Source organism: Physella acuta, unplaced genomic scaffold (genome assembly GCF_028476545.2).
Source record: "Physella acuta isolate Inbredline_101_S28 unplaced genomic scaffold, ASM2847654v3 ptg000307l, whole genome shotgun sequence".
Taxonomy (NCBI): domain Eukaryota; kingdom Metazoa; phylum Mollusca; class Gastropoda; family Physidae; genus Physella; species Physella acuta.
In genome coordinates, this window is record NW_026731826.1 from 1246 (window position 1) to 16553 (window position 15308).

At 36.2% G+C, this 15308-nt stretch overlaps 1 protein-coding gene across 1 annotated transcript; it reads left to right on the top strand.

Moving 5' to 3' along the window:
• Nucleotides 1–3651: 3651 nt before the first annotated feature.
• LOC131940004 (glutathione hydrolase 1 proenzyme) lies at nt 3652–14565 on the top strand (the record flags this gene model as incomplete). The annotated part of the gene is made up of 11 exons (XM_059298538.1): nt 3652–3816; nt 4589–4711; nt 5069–5166; nt 5534–5726; nt 6392–6555; nt 7587–7736; nt 7993–8129; nt 8915–9102; nt 10198–10438; nt 11298–11411; nt 11739–14565. Coding segments are annotated over 11 exons (1720 nt in total), but the record flags the coding sequence as incomplete, so codon positions are not given.
• Nucleotides 14566–15308: the final 743 nt, after the last annotated feature.

Below are 15308 nucleotides of genomic sequence, written 5' to 3' on the forward strand. Positions count from 1 at the left end.
ATTGAAACCACTTTTATTTTTCTGAAATGTTGAAACTACTTTCAGTTTATTGAAAAGTTAAAACCACTTTTATTTTACTGAAATATTGAAACCACTTTTATTTTTCTGAAATGTTGAAACCACTTTTATTTTTCTGAAATGTTGAAACCACTGTCAGTGTTCTGAAATGTTGAAACCACTTTTATTTTTCTGAAATGTTGAAACCACTTTTATTTTTCTGAAATGTTGAAACCACTTTTATTTTTCTGAAATGTTGAAACCACTTTTATTTTTCTGAAATATTGAAACCACTTTTATTTATCTGAAATATTGAAACCACTTTCAGTTTTCTGAAATGTTGATACCAATTTCAGTTTATTGAAAATTTTCAGTTTTCTTAAATGTAAAAATTTCTGGAGTCATGACCTAGCGTCAGTGTTGAGTCACAGTTTAGACAAGGCGTCGAGCCGAGCCACATTCGGCTAGTTTATTTAGTTTGTTCGGCCTAATTTGTGCTCGTGCTATTTTTAACCAATGTAGAACGGTATCTAAAGGATCAAAGTTAAAACAACATATAGGTATGCAAGACGTGTATACTTAGTCGGCCTTTTGGGTATTTCTCAGTGTGTACACTAAGGTTTGAATAGACACTTTGTTCATGTAAACTAGAATCTAGTAAAAACCTCAACGTTAAATTCCAATGTCTTGTAATATTTACTCTTTGTAAATATTATGCAGAGGCGTAGCGATGGGGGGGGGGGGGGGGGGGGGGCGACGGGGTAGGGGTACATATGCCCCCGGGCGCCGACCCTAGGGGGCGCCAAAATGGGTTGTAAAAAACAAACTAAAAGCTCATTTTAGCTGCAGTTTTGCATTATAAATATAAAAATATATGGGGGGGGGGCGCCAAATTGAAAGTTTGTCCCCAATTGAAAGTTTGTCCCCGGGCGCCGGGAAGGGTCGCTACGCCTCTGATATAATGTTATAATTTTGGTATCTTAATAATTTTTTTGGGGGGGGGGGGAGGATAGGTTGGAGTGAATATACTTTTTTTACTGCCCTTTTGGAAGAGTTTTATTTTTAAAATTAAAAAAAAAAACGTAGACCTTTATTGTTGGCGACTCTAAGCATTGAGGCATTAACCAATTATTTTGTTTCAAAGTTAGGCGAGCTTTAGTTTAATTATGTACGCAAATTATCAACAACGGTCCAAATATAGAAACTTTCCTCACGTTCACTCGTTCCTGCAGACCGTGAATCTCACGAGATCTAGATAAAACTGTCGATTTTTTAAACGTAATATATGTTCCCGCTCGTGGGTTAAGGTCAAGGTTAGGGTCGACATGGTTAGTGATATCGCAAAGGTTAGGTTAGGGTCAAGACATGGTTACTGATATCGCAATGGTTAGGTTAGGGTCAAGACATGGTTAGTGATATCGTAATGGTTAGGTTAGGGTCAAGACATGGTTAGTGATATTGTAATGGTTAGGTTAGGGTTAGTGATTAGTTTTTTTTCAGCTTTAGAACAGCGACAGTAGCCGAAATCAGAGTTTCTTCACCCCCCCCCCCCGAAAATATTTTACCGCCCCCCCCCCTGAACGAAATGAAATTTATATGGAAAATATATACTTTTAACAGTGTCCACCCCCCCCCCCCCCGAAAATTTCAAGTGCCCATCCCCCCCCGGAGAAAAAAGTCTGGAAGAAACACTGGCCGAAATGATCTTCGCTTATATCCTACTGTGTGATCTAAATTTTAATTTTACTCGTTACACATTAGGGAAAAATAAAAGAATCCACCGCTAAGGACAAGAAGTCATTCTTGTATTCGTTTATTGTTAAGGAGAAAAAAAAGCAACCACCGCATTTCTTATATTCGACTGCACGGACTTAAAAATAAATCAGCATTTATTTTTTGGTGCGGCTGCACCAAATTATCTGCGTTTAGAACGTGCGATCAAATGTTGGCTGGTAGGAAAACAGATCAAGTTCAGACATTTCGAAAAGGATCGCGATCTTCCTAGTCTATGTGTTGAGATACTTTTAAAAAGTCTCCTATCCATTGAAGTATGCATGAGCAGGACCAGTAGGTGGACCCAGTCTGTGTGTTGAGATACTTTTAAAAGGTCTCCTATCCATTGAAGTATGCGTGAGCAGGAACAGTTGGTGGACCGAGGAAAGACCTCGAGGTTTGAGTTTTGGTCGGTGTGCCGAGGTTCACAGCTGGCTTAGATACAAACGTTCTTTTTTTTTTTTATTATTAACACGTTTTTCTTAACTCAGCTTCGCGTTTGTGGATTTGTGGATTTGTTTGTTTGTTGTTAAAATTGACATCGAAAATTAGCCCACTTCTGATTGCTCTACAGATCTGAAATTTGGCATGTAGGCTACTTTCGCCTAACAATTTCAGATGCAATCATAAAAACTAGCAATTAAAGACCGTAATTAACTTAATTTAATTACGCCCCAAGGACCATAAAATCGAGGACATGATTTCTAAAGATACCGACAAGACTGGAGGCCTATTGCCACAGTTACTTCGGCCCCAATCGATGTGAGCGCGCTGGCCGTGATCGTATAGCGGTTAGTACTTCGCGTTGTGGCCGCGACAACCCAGGTTCGAATCCTGGTCGCTCAAGATTTTTTTTTAGTCCGTGTATTTATAAACACTTAGTCAAGTCATACTTAATCAAGTCATTAGATAAAGTAGAAAATAAACTATATAAAAAACTTTTTTAAAAACCACGTTTTTCATGTGTAGCAACGGACTAAAAAGGAGAAAATAAAATACTTAAAAAAAACTTTTTAAAAAACCACGTTTTTCTTGTGGACTAAAAAGTAGAAAATAAATTTTTCTTTTGTGCTTCCTTGAGCTGTGCAGGTTCTTGTGATGACTGACAAAAAACGTGGGTCGGGCAGATGGGTCGGGAAATTTGATGGTGAACGTACCCACGTTTTTTGTCAGTCATCACAAGAACCTGCACAGCTCGAGGAAGCACAAAAGAAAAATTTATTTTCTACTTTTTAGTCCACAAGAAAAACGTGGTTTTTTAAAAAGTTTTTTTTAAGTATTTTATTTTCTTTTACACTACAGCTAGATAATAAGATATAGATCTAGGTAGAAATGAGTGTGCTCTGTTTCATTTAAGCTAGATACTCATACCTTGGCCTTACCACACTATAGCTGTAGCATCAGAAGGTCGTTTGTAAGATACTTGTTCCCATAGACACTACATGTCAACCGTATCTTTCAGGCATCTCTTTAGTCTTTGCTGCTGAGTAGGTTAAGGTTGATACTGATCTAGAGTAGGCTAGATCTGTATGTCAGGCAAATAAGAAGTTCAGATTTGTGGGACTGTTACTTCCTGGATCTGCACTGAGATCTGGTAGTTGGTTGATTCTACGAATGCAAAGAGCTGAAGATTTAGTAATTTGATCACTGGAAGCTTTTATTTTTCTTAGCAATTAGATCTTTTGACACACTTTTTCTTAGTAGTTTAATCGTCCGACACATTTTCACTTAGTAATTTAATCTTTCTTAGTAGTTTGATCTTTTGACACATTTTTTTCTTAGTAATTTAATCATTTGACACATTTTTTCTTATAATTTTGATCATTGGACACTTTTGTGAGTGGACTAATACATTATCTCCACCTTTGTTTAACCTGGCAGTGTGAAGGTGACCATAGCCGGCCTCGTGTCTCTAGTGATAGCCACGGCAGTGGTGGTGCTGGTGGTGTTTGTGGTCAGAGAGCAGAAGGACAGTCCAGCAGAAAGTCAAGGCTACCAACATGCATCAGTGGCGGCTGATTCAGCGCAGTGCTCCACTGTTGGGAAGTAAGATGCTTTCATGGGCTCTGTGTTGAGGGGTGTAGGGTTAAAGGTTAGCTGTGGGAGGGGGGATGGGAGGCATTTAGTAGTGGTGTGGGGGTCGCCCTAGGCATGTATTGGTCATCTGATAGCTGTGTGGGTGTTATCTTATAGGTGTTAAGTAGCCATCTTATACGTGTGTGAGGGCAGTTTGTTCATTAATTGTGAGTTGTTCATTAGCTTTGTGGGGGTCAGCCGAATAAAATTTTTGTAAGTAATGTCATCACTTTCTATTCAAAATGTATTCTCTACAATGGAATTATTTACTTCGAAGTTTCTGAGTCTAAAGACTAATGGGCAACATAATTCTATGGGCAGGAAATTTAAATGACAACATAATTCTATTATTAAATAGCTGAAAAAGATTACATATATAAATCTGTGGGACAAAAGCAGACTTAATTACACCATTGGGGGGGGGGGGGGGGGGGTGGGTGGGTGGGGGGGCACAGAGCCAACCTGTGAACAGCATTGAGCACAGGCTAAGACCATCATTGGATTACAGTGGGTATAGCACAAATAGATGACAATTTTTTAAGTCAATAACAGACATAATTACTGACATGAAATATCTTAAGGTAAAGATATCCCAGTAACAATATCTGAGGACAAAAGGTTCCCTAAACAAAGTAAATCTTACAAGTTAATTTCTGGAAACAATAATTTAAAAAAAAAAACTAGACTGGTCCTCTGTTTGAAGGTGACTACAGATGAATATTTATTTATGTTTTAATCTTAGGGACATTCTCCAGAAAGGTGGCAATGCTGTGGACGCTGCCATCGCTGCCCTGCTATGTACAGGTCTCACAAGTGCCCAGTCTATGGGCATTGGTGGAGGTTTCTTCATGACCATCTACAACAGGTGTGGTTTAAAGTTTTCTTTAGAAGTTAATATTACATTGATCTTTCCACTACCTGTACAAATATTTAATGCTAATATTAGCATCAGCATTTAAACTATACAAAATGTCACTTATCTACTTATCTATAAGCCAATATATATATATATATATATATATATATATATATATATATATATATATATATATATATATATATATATATATATATATATATATATAAGTATATATGCATATAAATTTGGTTTATTTATGGTACATTTGTAGGTAAAATATGGTGTTTAGATCAGCCAATTCTAAGAGAATTAAAAAGTAGGCTAAAAAGGAGTTAATGTGGATTTAAATTTGGCTTTCTACAGGACAACACGTCTGTCAACTGTGATAGATGCCAGAGAAACTGCCCCAGCTAAAGCCACAGCAGACATGTTTGCTGGAGACAGGAGTGCTTCAGCTGTTGGTCAGTCAATGATTTTTTACTGCTGGGTGACATTTTTCTGGTTTTTTTTTACTGCTGGGTGACATTTTTCTGTTGTTCTGTGTTTTTTTTTTACTGCTGGGTGACAATTTTCTGTTGTCTAGTGTGTTTTTTTTTAGTGCTAGGTGACAGCTTTGTCCTGTAGATAGTTTTTTAACTGCTAGTTTGACAGATTTCTGGGGCTAATATACTTCAAAATATTTTTTTTTACTACAAAATCTGTCCCTTAACATTGAGAAATATAGCTATAAATGATGATGTGTACAGCTTACTTCTCACTGTCCCAACCATACAATTAATGACTGTTTAAAGTGGAGTTTATATGTTTTCCATTGTTTTACTCCAACAGGACGCTTGAGTATCGCCGTCCCAGGTGAAATCAAAGGCTACTGGTACGCACATCAAAAGTATGGCAGGCTGCCGTGGTCAGATTTGTTTCAACCAGCCATCAAGATGGCCGCTGAGGGATTTCCTGTGCCTATTGGTTTACATAATGCATTGAAAGATGGTGAAACATTTTTGACGCAGGAGCCGTCATTAAAGTAAGCTGCGGGAGAATCTTTTTGTTTAACACTTTTAATTGGTTAAATGTCGATCAGAGCTAAGGAAATAAAATACAATCACAAATACTCTAACATTATATATATATATATCATATAAGACAGAGTAAAAAAATTAAAGTTCCCTTTCCTACCCTTTTTTTTGTGAAGGGATAGTGTGGTCAGCACTTTGCCCAGCCGCCTTTACCTTCCCTAACATGAGTTAGGTACCCATTAGAACTGGGTGGATTCGAACTCAAGACTTTCAGGTTAACAGTTGAGCGCTCTATTGCTAGGCCGCTGTTTCCATTGGACAGAGTTGTGGTAGATCATTTAATTGCTAACCTGAAAGTTTCAGCCACTGAGTCTACCCAGCTACTTTGGATACCTGATTCTCGTTGGAGAAAGTAAAGATAAGTGGGCAAAGTGCTGACCACAGTATACCTTTGTGTGCCATAGTTCTGACCACACTAGCTTAAAGTGGCATAATGCTGACCTTTATGTGGCATAGTACTGACCAATCACACTATACCTTCATGTGGCTTATTGCTGACCACACTCTACCTTTATTTGGTATAAGTCAAGAAACTCACTTAACCTGCCCTGTGGATGATCATGTCTCAAACAGTACCTTACTTTAACTTGATTCTGATGTGTTTATTTTTTAGGGAAGTATTTGTAAACAAAGCCACAGGAAAGCTGTTTAAACTAGGGGAGATAATGAAGAGACCCCAGTTAGCTCAATCTCTCAGAGTTATTGCCAATGAAGGAATGATAGCTTTTTACAATGGGTCTTTAACAAACGATATAATGCAGGACTTGCAGGATATAGGTCAGCTATTTTTAGACTTGTTTGTTTCATTAGTTAAATTTAAAACTGTGGACTGGAAACCTTTGTGTCATGTAAAAAATGTGAATGTTCAATGTCTGTGTTTAGTAGGACTACTTTTTTCTCTTTTCTAATACAATGTTTACTTTTTAGCGCAATTTCCATTCTGGAGAATTGCGTTTTTAACCCGTCATTTCTGGATGGATGCATGGATGTATGAATGTGTGTCCGCAGCTTTAAGTCGTATCTCCTCCTCAACGAAGCAATATTGATGACTAGTTCCAAAAGCAATTATGTTAAGCAAGTTACGAGGATGAACATAGGCCATAAAAATTCCAGGTTTCTTTCATGGATTTCCCGGAAAAGCCAAAAAACCTCAAAAAATGCAGTTTTCGGCCCATATCTCGGCAACCAGACCACTTAGCGACTTGAAACATGTACCAATCGATTCCTGCCATAATTTAGAACAATATTGCCGAAGAAAGTTTTCAAAAATATCCTTTCGTTTGGTCACAAAAAATTTTTTGAATTAATTAAAATTTGGACAGAATTAGTAGGTATGTTTATCCAACCACACCACACGCGTCATCACGTTCAATAGCTGCGCCATCACGTTCAATGGCTGCGTCATCACGTTCAGTAGCTAGGCGCGCAATGGTTTTTAGTCATGTAACTCTATTGTAAATAAAACATGTAAAATACTGAAAAAAAAAATTCATAAAAAACGTTTTAATAACTAACCAATGGTTTTACTAACCCTGCTCTTGATTTACGCTACGACAGAGCTATTTTTAGATAACATAAGGAAATTGCGCTAAAATTGTCACTAGACTTTTTAATTACCTTGTTTCTCTTTTCTAATACAAAGTTTACTTTTTTCTATTTGTAATGCTATTCTGCATCAAGTTTTTAAAAATTATTTTTATGTTGAGCATTTAATACACATGTATTTTTTATTTGTTTAATGAATAGTTATATAATTAGAACTGTTATTTTGCAAATAGTAATTTCAAATGTATTTACAATTTTATTAGGTTCAATAATAACTAGAGAGGATCTAATTAATTATAAAGTTTTGGAGAAAAAACCAGTGGAGATAACTATCAAAGATGGAATCAAAGTTGTTTCCCCTCCTGCTCCCAGTGGTGGACCTGTGTTGTCTTTTATTCTCAATGTCCTGGATGGTAAGTGTTCAATTACATGGTCTCAAATATATTTTATTCTCAATGTCCTGGATGGTATGTGTTCAATTACATGATCTCACATACCTTTCATATTTTCTTCAGTTGGACAAAATAAAAAAAAAAAAACGTGACTGAAAATAAGATTTAAAAAAATGTTTTAGCTTAATATCAAAAGCCTATGGGATGACTGTTGATATTTTGTTTGTATCCTATAACAGATGAATTAAAATTTTTTTTTTGAAAACTTTTGTTTAAGGTTACTATTTGACACCAGAGGATGTTAACACAGTGGAGAAGAGAGCTCTGAATTATCACCGCATGATTGAAACATTTAAATTTGCTTACGCAAAGAGGACAGCCCTTGGCGATGACAGCTTTATTGATATAGCAGAGGTAATTTGTTGACATGGTAGAGGTAATTAGTTGAGATGGCAGAGCTAATTAGTTGACATGGTAGAGGTAATTTGTTGAGATGACTATTGAGATGGCAGAGGTAATTAGTTGACATGGCAGAGGTAATTTGTTGACATGGGAGAGGTAATCTGTTGAGATGACTATTGAGATGGCAGAGGTAATTAGTTGACATGGCAGAGGTAATTTGTTGACATGGGAGAGGTAATCTGTTGAGATGACTATTGAGATGGCAGAGGTAATTTGTTGACATGGGAGAGGTAATCTGTTGAGATGACAGAGGTAATTAGTTTAGATGACAGGTAATTTGTTGAGATGGCAGAGGTAATTTGTTGAGATGACAGAGGTAATTAGTTTAGATGACAGGTAATTTGTTGAGATGGCAGAGGTAATTTGTTGAGATGACAGAGGTAATTTGTTGACATGGTTGAGGTAATTTGTTGAAATGGTTGAGGTAATTAGTTTACATGGTAGAGGTCATTTATTGATTACCAAAAGTAAATATAATCCCTTTCAGATGGAGCTCATTGCTGGGTGTATGTTCTATAACATAATATAAGACACCTTTATCGAAAGCTCAGACTTTTATTTATTTTTTACTTTGTAGTGCAATTTTTAAAATTTGTGAACATTTTGTGATTTGTGAATATAAAAGCCTTTTTCTTAAAAAAAATTATTTTTTATTTGAGATTTATTATCCTCAATTTTTATTTTCACATTTTTATTTTCTCATTTCCAATGTTTTGTTGTTATTTTCACATTTTCAGCTGATTCACAACTTGACATCCAGAGACTATGCTGACAGCATACGGAAGCAGATCTCTGACTCCAGAACTTTTGACTACCTGTACTACGGCCCCACCTATTACTCACCTGCTACAACTGGCACCTCACACCTGTCAGTCCTTGACCAGGATGGCAGTGCTGTGTCAGTAACCAGTACAATTAATGCCAGGTACACGGAACATTTCAACTCAGTTTTAATGAGCTTAAGTTATCTAACCAGGTACATGGAACATTTCAACTCAGTTTTAATGAGCTTAAGTTATGTAATAAATGTCAGGTACACGGAACATTTCAACTCAGTTTTAATGAGCTTAAGTTATGTAATAAAGGCCAGGTACATGGAACATTTCAACTCAGTTTTAATGAGCTTAAGTTATGTAATAAATGTCAGGTACACGGAACATTTCAACTCAGTTTTAATGAGCTTAAGTTATGTAATAAAGGCCAGGTACATGGAACATTTCAACTCAGTTTTAATGAGCTTAAGTTATGTAATAAATGTCAGGTACACGGAACATTTCAACTCAGCTTTAATGAGCTTAAGTTATGTAATAAATGCCAGGTACATGGAACATTTCAACTCAGTTTTAATGAGCTTAAGTTATCTAACCAGGTACATGGAACATTTCAACTCAGCTTTAATGAGCTTAAGTTATATAATAAATGTCAGGTACACGGAACATTTCAACTCAGCTTTAATGAGCTTAAGTTATGTAATAAATGCCAGGTACATGGAACATTTCAACTCAGTTTTAATGAGCTTAAGTTATCTAATAAATGTCAGGTACATGGAACATTTCAACTCAGCTTTAATGAGCTTAAGTTATGTAATAAATGCCAGGTACATGGAACATTTCAACTCAGCTTTAGTGAGCTTAAGTTATGTAATATATATACAAAAGCAGTGTTAAAATGTAATGTTGCATACCTTATCAGACAGTTCATTAATTGTTGGCACCACCTTAGGTATAGCAACAAAGACAGGCTCAGTTGAGTTACCAATCATTAACCAAACTAGAGCACCAATCATTCTTACAACACCAATAGAGCATCCACCATACTCAATCATAGCCCCAATCATAACACCAATCATTAACTTGCTCATAGCCTCATAGTTAAATACAATCATACTGTATCTAACAGCAAGTTTAATTAGAAATTTGAGCTTTGTTGTTTAGACATTGTGGGCTGGTCCCTGAACTGTAAACTACTCATTAGTTTAATTATCACCAACTCAACGATTATAAAACTTTGCCGCATCCAGGTTTGGCTCACAGCGTCGTGGCATGAAGACAGGGATAATCTTTAACGATGAAATGGATGACTTCAGTGCACCAAACATTACTAACGAGTGGGGCATCCGGCCGTCCCCTGCCAATTTCATACAACCAGGGAAAAGGCCCCTGTCATCTATGTGTCCTGCCATTTTCATTGACCGGGATGGCCAGGTGTCAAAAGTTCTGGGCGCCGCAGGTGGATCAAAGATTACAACAGCCACGGCCTGGGTCAGTTGTTTGTCTGTCTGTTTGTCTGTGAGTCTGTCTGACATGTCACAACAGCCACAGCCTGGGTCAGTTGTTTGTATGTCTCAGTCTGGTTCCTGTTCTGTACATCTGGCAACATGTATACAGTTCTGTACATCTGGCAACATGTATACAGTTCTGTACATCTGGCAACTTGTATACAGTTCTGTACATCTGGCAACATGTATACAGTTCTGTACATCTGGCAACTTGTATACAGTTCTGTACATCTGGCAACTTGTATACAGTTCTGTACATCTGACAACTTGTATACAGTTCTGTACATCTGGCAACATGTATACAGTTCTGTACATCTGGCAACATGTATACAGTTCTGTACATCTGGCAACTTGTATACAGTTCTGTACATCTGACAACATGTATACAGTTCTGTACATCTGGCAACTTGTATACAGTTCTGTACATCTGGCAACATGTATACAGTTCTGTACATCTGGCAACTTGTACACAGTTCTGTACATCTGGCAACTTGTATACAGTTCTGTACATCTGGCAACTTGTATACAGTTCTGTACATCTGGCAACTTGTATACAGTTCTGTACATCTGGCAACATGTATACAGTTCTGTACATCTGGCAACATGTATACAGTTCTGTACATCTGGCAACTTGTATACAGTTCTGTACATCTGGCAACATGTATACAGTTCTGTACATCTGGCAACTTGTATACAGTTCTGTACATCTGGCAACTTGTATACAGTTCTGTACATCTAGCAACTATAGATGTTTGTAGCCAAAATAAAAATCTCCTCAGCCCCAGGATATTTGGCAACTTTTGAACTTTTATTAACCAAAAACTAAATCTCTCCCCCCCCAGGTGGCAGCACATATACTTTGGTTTGGTGACAGCATAAAGCCAGCAGTAGATAGCCCCCGCCTCCATCACCAGCTTCTTCCTCCAAGGATTGAATTTGAGACCGGTTTTAATTCAGTAAGTTTTTTTGTGTTAATTTATTTCAAGAATTTTTTGATTATGTAAACAATTTATTTTACAATATCTTGACACTGATTGCTATATGTAATCTCCATTAGTTTGTCATGTTTGTTTTATAAATAACTTAAAAGTATTACACCATGTTTAAAAATATTCAATAAGAAATCTGTTAAGTAAAAAAATTCTGCAATTTATTTTTCAAAAGGCAGTATAATATGAGCTTAATTTATGACATCATTTAAATTTATGTATTGTATGCACTATATATTAATTAATAATGTTATTTAATACATTATTTATAAATAAAAACGGTTAATTTTTCAGGACATTGTCAAGAGATTCACCACGTTTGGGCACAATGTAACAGAATATCCAACTGGGAAGTCTATAGTCCAGGGTATCAATGTTGTAGACAGTAGGATCTATCCTGATAGTGACTACAGGAAGGGTGGGGTCCCAGCTGGCTTCTAATAGGTCAAAGGTCATGTCCCCATGTGTTTGATATAGGCTGTGATTCTGTTGTGTGAAGATAATGTGTTGTGAAGTTTGGATTGAGGAAGTGGGTGCTAGTCTGGGTCAGAGGTCACTAGCCTGGGTCAGAAGTCACTGGCCTGGGTCAAAGGTCACTGGCCTGGGTCAGAGGTCACTGGCATGGGTCAGAGGTCACTGGCTTGGGTCAGAGGTCACTGGCCTGGGTCAGAGGTCACTGGCCTGGGTCAGAGGTCACTGGCCTGGGTCAGAGGTCACTAGCCTGGGTCAGAGGTCACTAGCCTGGGTCAGATGTCACTAGCCTGGGTCAGAGGTCACTAGCCTGGGTCAGATGTCACTAGCCTGGGTCAGAGGTCACTAGCCTGGGTCAGAGGTCACTAGCCTGGGTCAGAGGTCACTAGCCTGGGTCACATGTCAACTTGTTAAATTGTGTTGGGTATAGGGCTGGTAAGTAGGTCAACAATCAGTTCTATGGCTCATGCAGGTTTTATTGAGCTGTAGAACTGGTTGGTGAACTACTTACCAGCGGTATTGTGTAACAGGTGCTCATGTAACAGGGAGATAACTGGCCAGGTCCAAGAATTATGATGAACTGGCTGAGGACCCAGTCCATTTGCATAATTATCTCTGTACTAGTGGCTTGTAAGGGAACAGATAGATTGATGTATGTTGGTTAGGCTGTCATGAACTTTTGGTAGACACACAGTGTGGTTTTATTTTTATCATCTCGGTGAGAAAGTGACCTGATGGTCAGTAATTTAGATTTTTATTGTGAGATTAATTAACTTAGATCAATTTATCCTTACTGTATATCTTAGTCAGGGAAGCAACTTTTGTCACCTGTTTTGTGATTGTTAAATAACATTCCATTGATGGTCCTTTTCTATGATTTTTGTGATACAATCACAGATACAGGGTGTTTTTAGATTACTGAAGAATTGCAAATGTGATTTTATTAAACAATGTATGTTCTGCTTACAATTATGCAAGTATGTGCTGTTTATGACTTTTAAGAAGACAAACTCACATACTAGTGTCAGGCAGTGATTTGGTTTTTAAACAAGAGAATCTGAGATTTGGTGGAAATGTTTTGTTTATTTTGTTTTGACTGATCTCAATGTGAACAGAACAGAAGGCTTGCAATATGTAGATCAAATCCAAGATGGTGCCTTTGTAGTTATTTTATTGTTTGTATTATTTCTCTCAAATATTCTGGTAACTATGTTTTCACTAATACTATTATGTTTGATTTAGTTATAAGCGTATCTTAAAATATATATCCAGATAACTATATTCATCCTAGGTTGAATTTTAAATTTATTTTAAAAATGTGTTTTTATCTGTGTGAAAGATAACAGTTTGTGTCTGTTACCTGATGTTACCATCCTTACCTGATGTTACCATCCTTACTTGATCATTAGGATGGGTGTGTTGTGGAATGTTGAATCAAGTTATATGGTTCTTTTGATATAGATGTACTTCTTTGATCTGCAGATTTTGGATATTTTCATTGTTATATATATTTGGTTCTCTCCGATATATTTTCATTGTTATATATATATTTGGTTCTCTCAGATATATTTTCATTGTTATATATATATTTGGTTCTCTCAGATAGCGATCAGCTTTAGTTTTAATGGTAGGGCTGTGATATTGAATGTGGTTTTGGTAAAAAAAAATTTAGTGGCATTTTGTCTTAGTGATTAGCTTACATACTGATGTGAATTGTTAAATGTGAGAATGTGGTTATTAAAAATAAAAAAGTGTTTTACTGTATGTTTGGATGTGATTATCTCATGTGAGAATGTGATTGTTAAATGTGAGAATGTGGTTATTAAAAATAAAAAAGTGTTTTACTGTATGATTGGATGTGATTATCTGATGTGAGAATCTGGTTATGAAATGTGTAATTATAATTACTTTTTTAAGACAGTTTTTTTAACGGCTTCAGTCTCACAATCCTGTTTCTCAATCTTTTCACATTTTACATATGTTTGCCTTATTTTTTCCATGTTTTCCATATTTTCCCCATGATTTCCGTATGTTTTCCATATTTTTTCCATGATTTCCATATTTTTCCCATGATTTCCATATTTTTTCCATGATTTCCATATTTTTTCCATGTTTTCCATATTTTTTCCATGTTTTCCATATTTTTTCCATGTTTTCCGTATGTTTTCCATATTTTTGCCATGTTTTCCGTATGTTTTCCATATTTTTTCATGTTTTACCACATCTTATCCGTGCCATAGTTGTTGGTACATTTGATGTTGCAGCCGAGTGCTTTTTTACTCACACATTTTGATATTTATTTTAAATCAAATATCCTGTCATTCAAACAAGCAGTTGTCAATTAAATTAAATTAACACAGAGATGATCAAAAAATTTTAAGATAGTTGTGTACATCTTTTATTTTATGAAAAAAAATTGTTGAAATTTTTAGCTTTGATTGTTTTCTTATAGTTATCTTCAGTTTTTATTGATTTGAAAATCTTGTTCTTTTACTTTGATGTAAAGAATTGAAAGCAAATTGTGAAATAATTATTTAAAAAATTATTTCTATGCAATGAAAATTTAACAAGGTTCTCTTCCTACATTCCAAGTGTCTTTCTAGTATTTTCTCATTAATAAATGTCTAAATAAAACAGCTAATATACCAAGTATGATGGATTATGTTTTTTGTAGAATGAATGTTAAAGTAAAAAATCAAATATTCAGATTTGTGGTTGGGTTAAAGTAGTTCTTCAGGATGTTTGTCAAATTTAATTTTAAAGCAGTGGTCTAAAAACTAGTGCAAGAGCTGGAACAAAATAATAAACAAAATTGTACAATAATATTTTGTTATACTAGTTACAGAGATTTTATTACAAAAGGTTGTGGTATTTAAAGTATTTCATCCTGTAATATGTTGTGGATTCTCCAGGTGGGATTACTTGAAACAATGTGATAAAATATTGTTTAGAGACATCAGGTATTCACTGGGGACTATTGTCTTATTTGCAGATTATGTCAAAATAAACAAGAAATCATGGACAACAGGTTAGCAGCTCACACTAGCTTGCAAACTCAAGGTGCTAAGATGCTAACAAAATCAGATACACATTTTAAACAAGCTGAAGTGGGAGATTATGTTCGCATCCGTATACCAGATGTTTACAGAGGTCGCGGTGATCCCCGAAGCGTCATTGCAGTTGTCATGAGCGTCGAGGGCGCTTTCTAAAATCTAGGAACGGAACATGGTGTTCTAGCATGGTGTTCTAAAACAACTGTATGGTCGTCCGTTGGAACTGAGAAAAAATCACGACGAACCATCGCATCTTCACAATCACTGACCGGCGGCCAAGGCTACACTCGCTGGAATTGCACAACCAAGTGCACAACAAATCGCTGCAAGTTTAAAAATA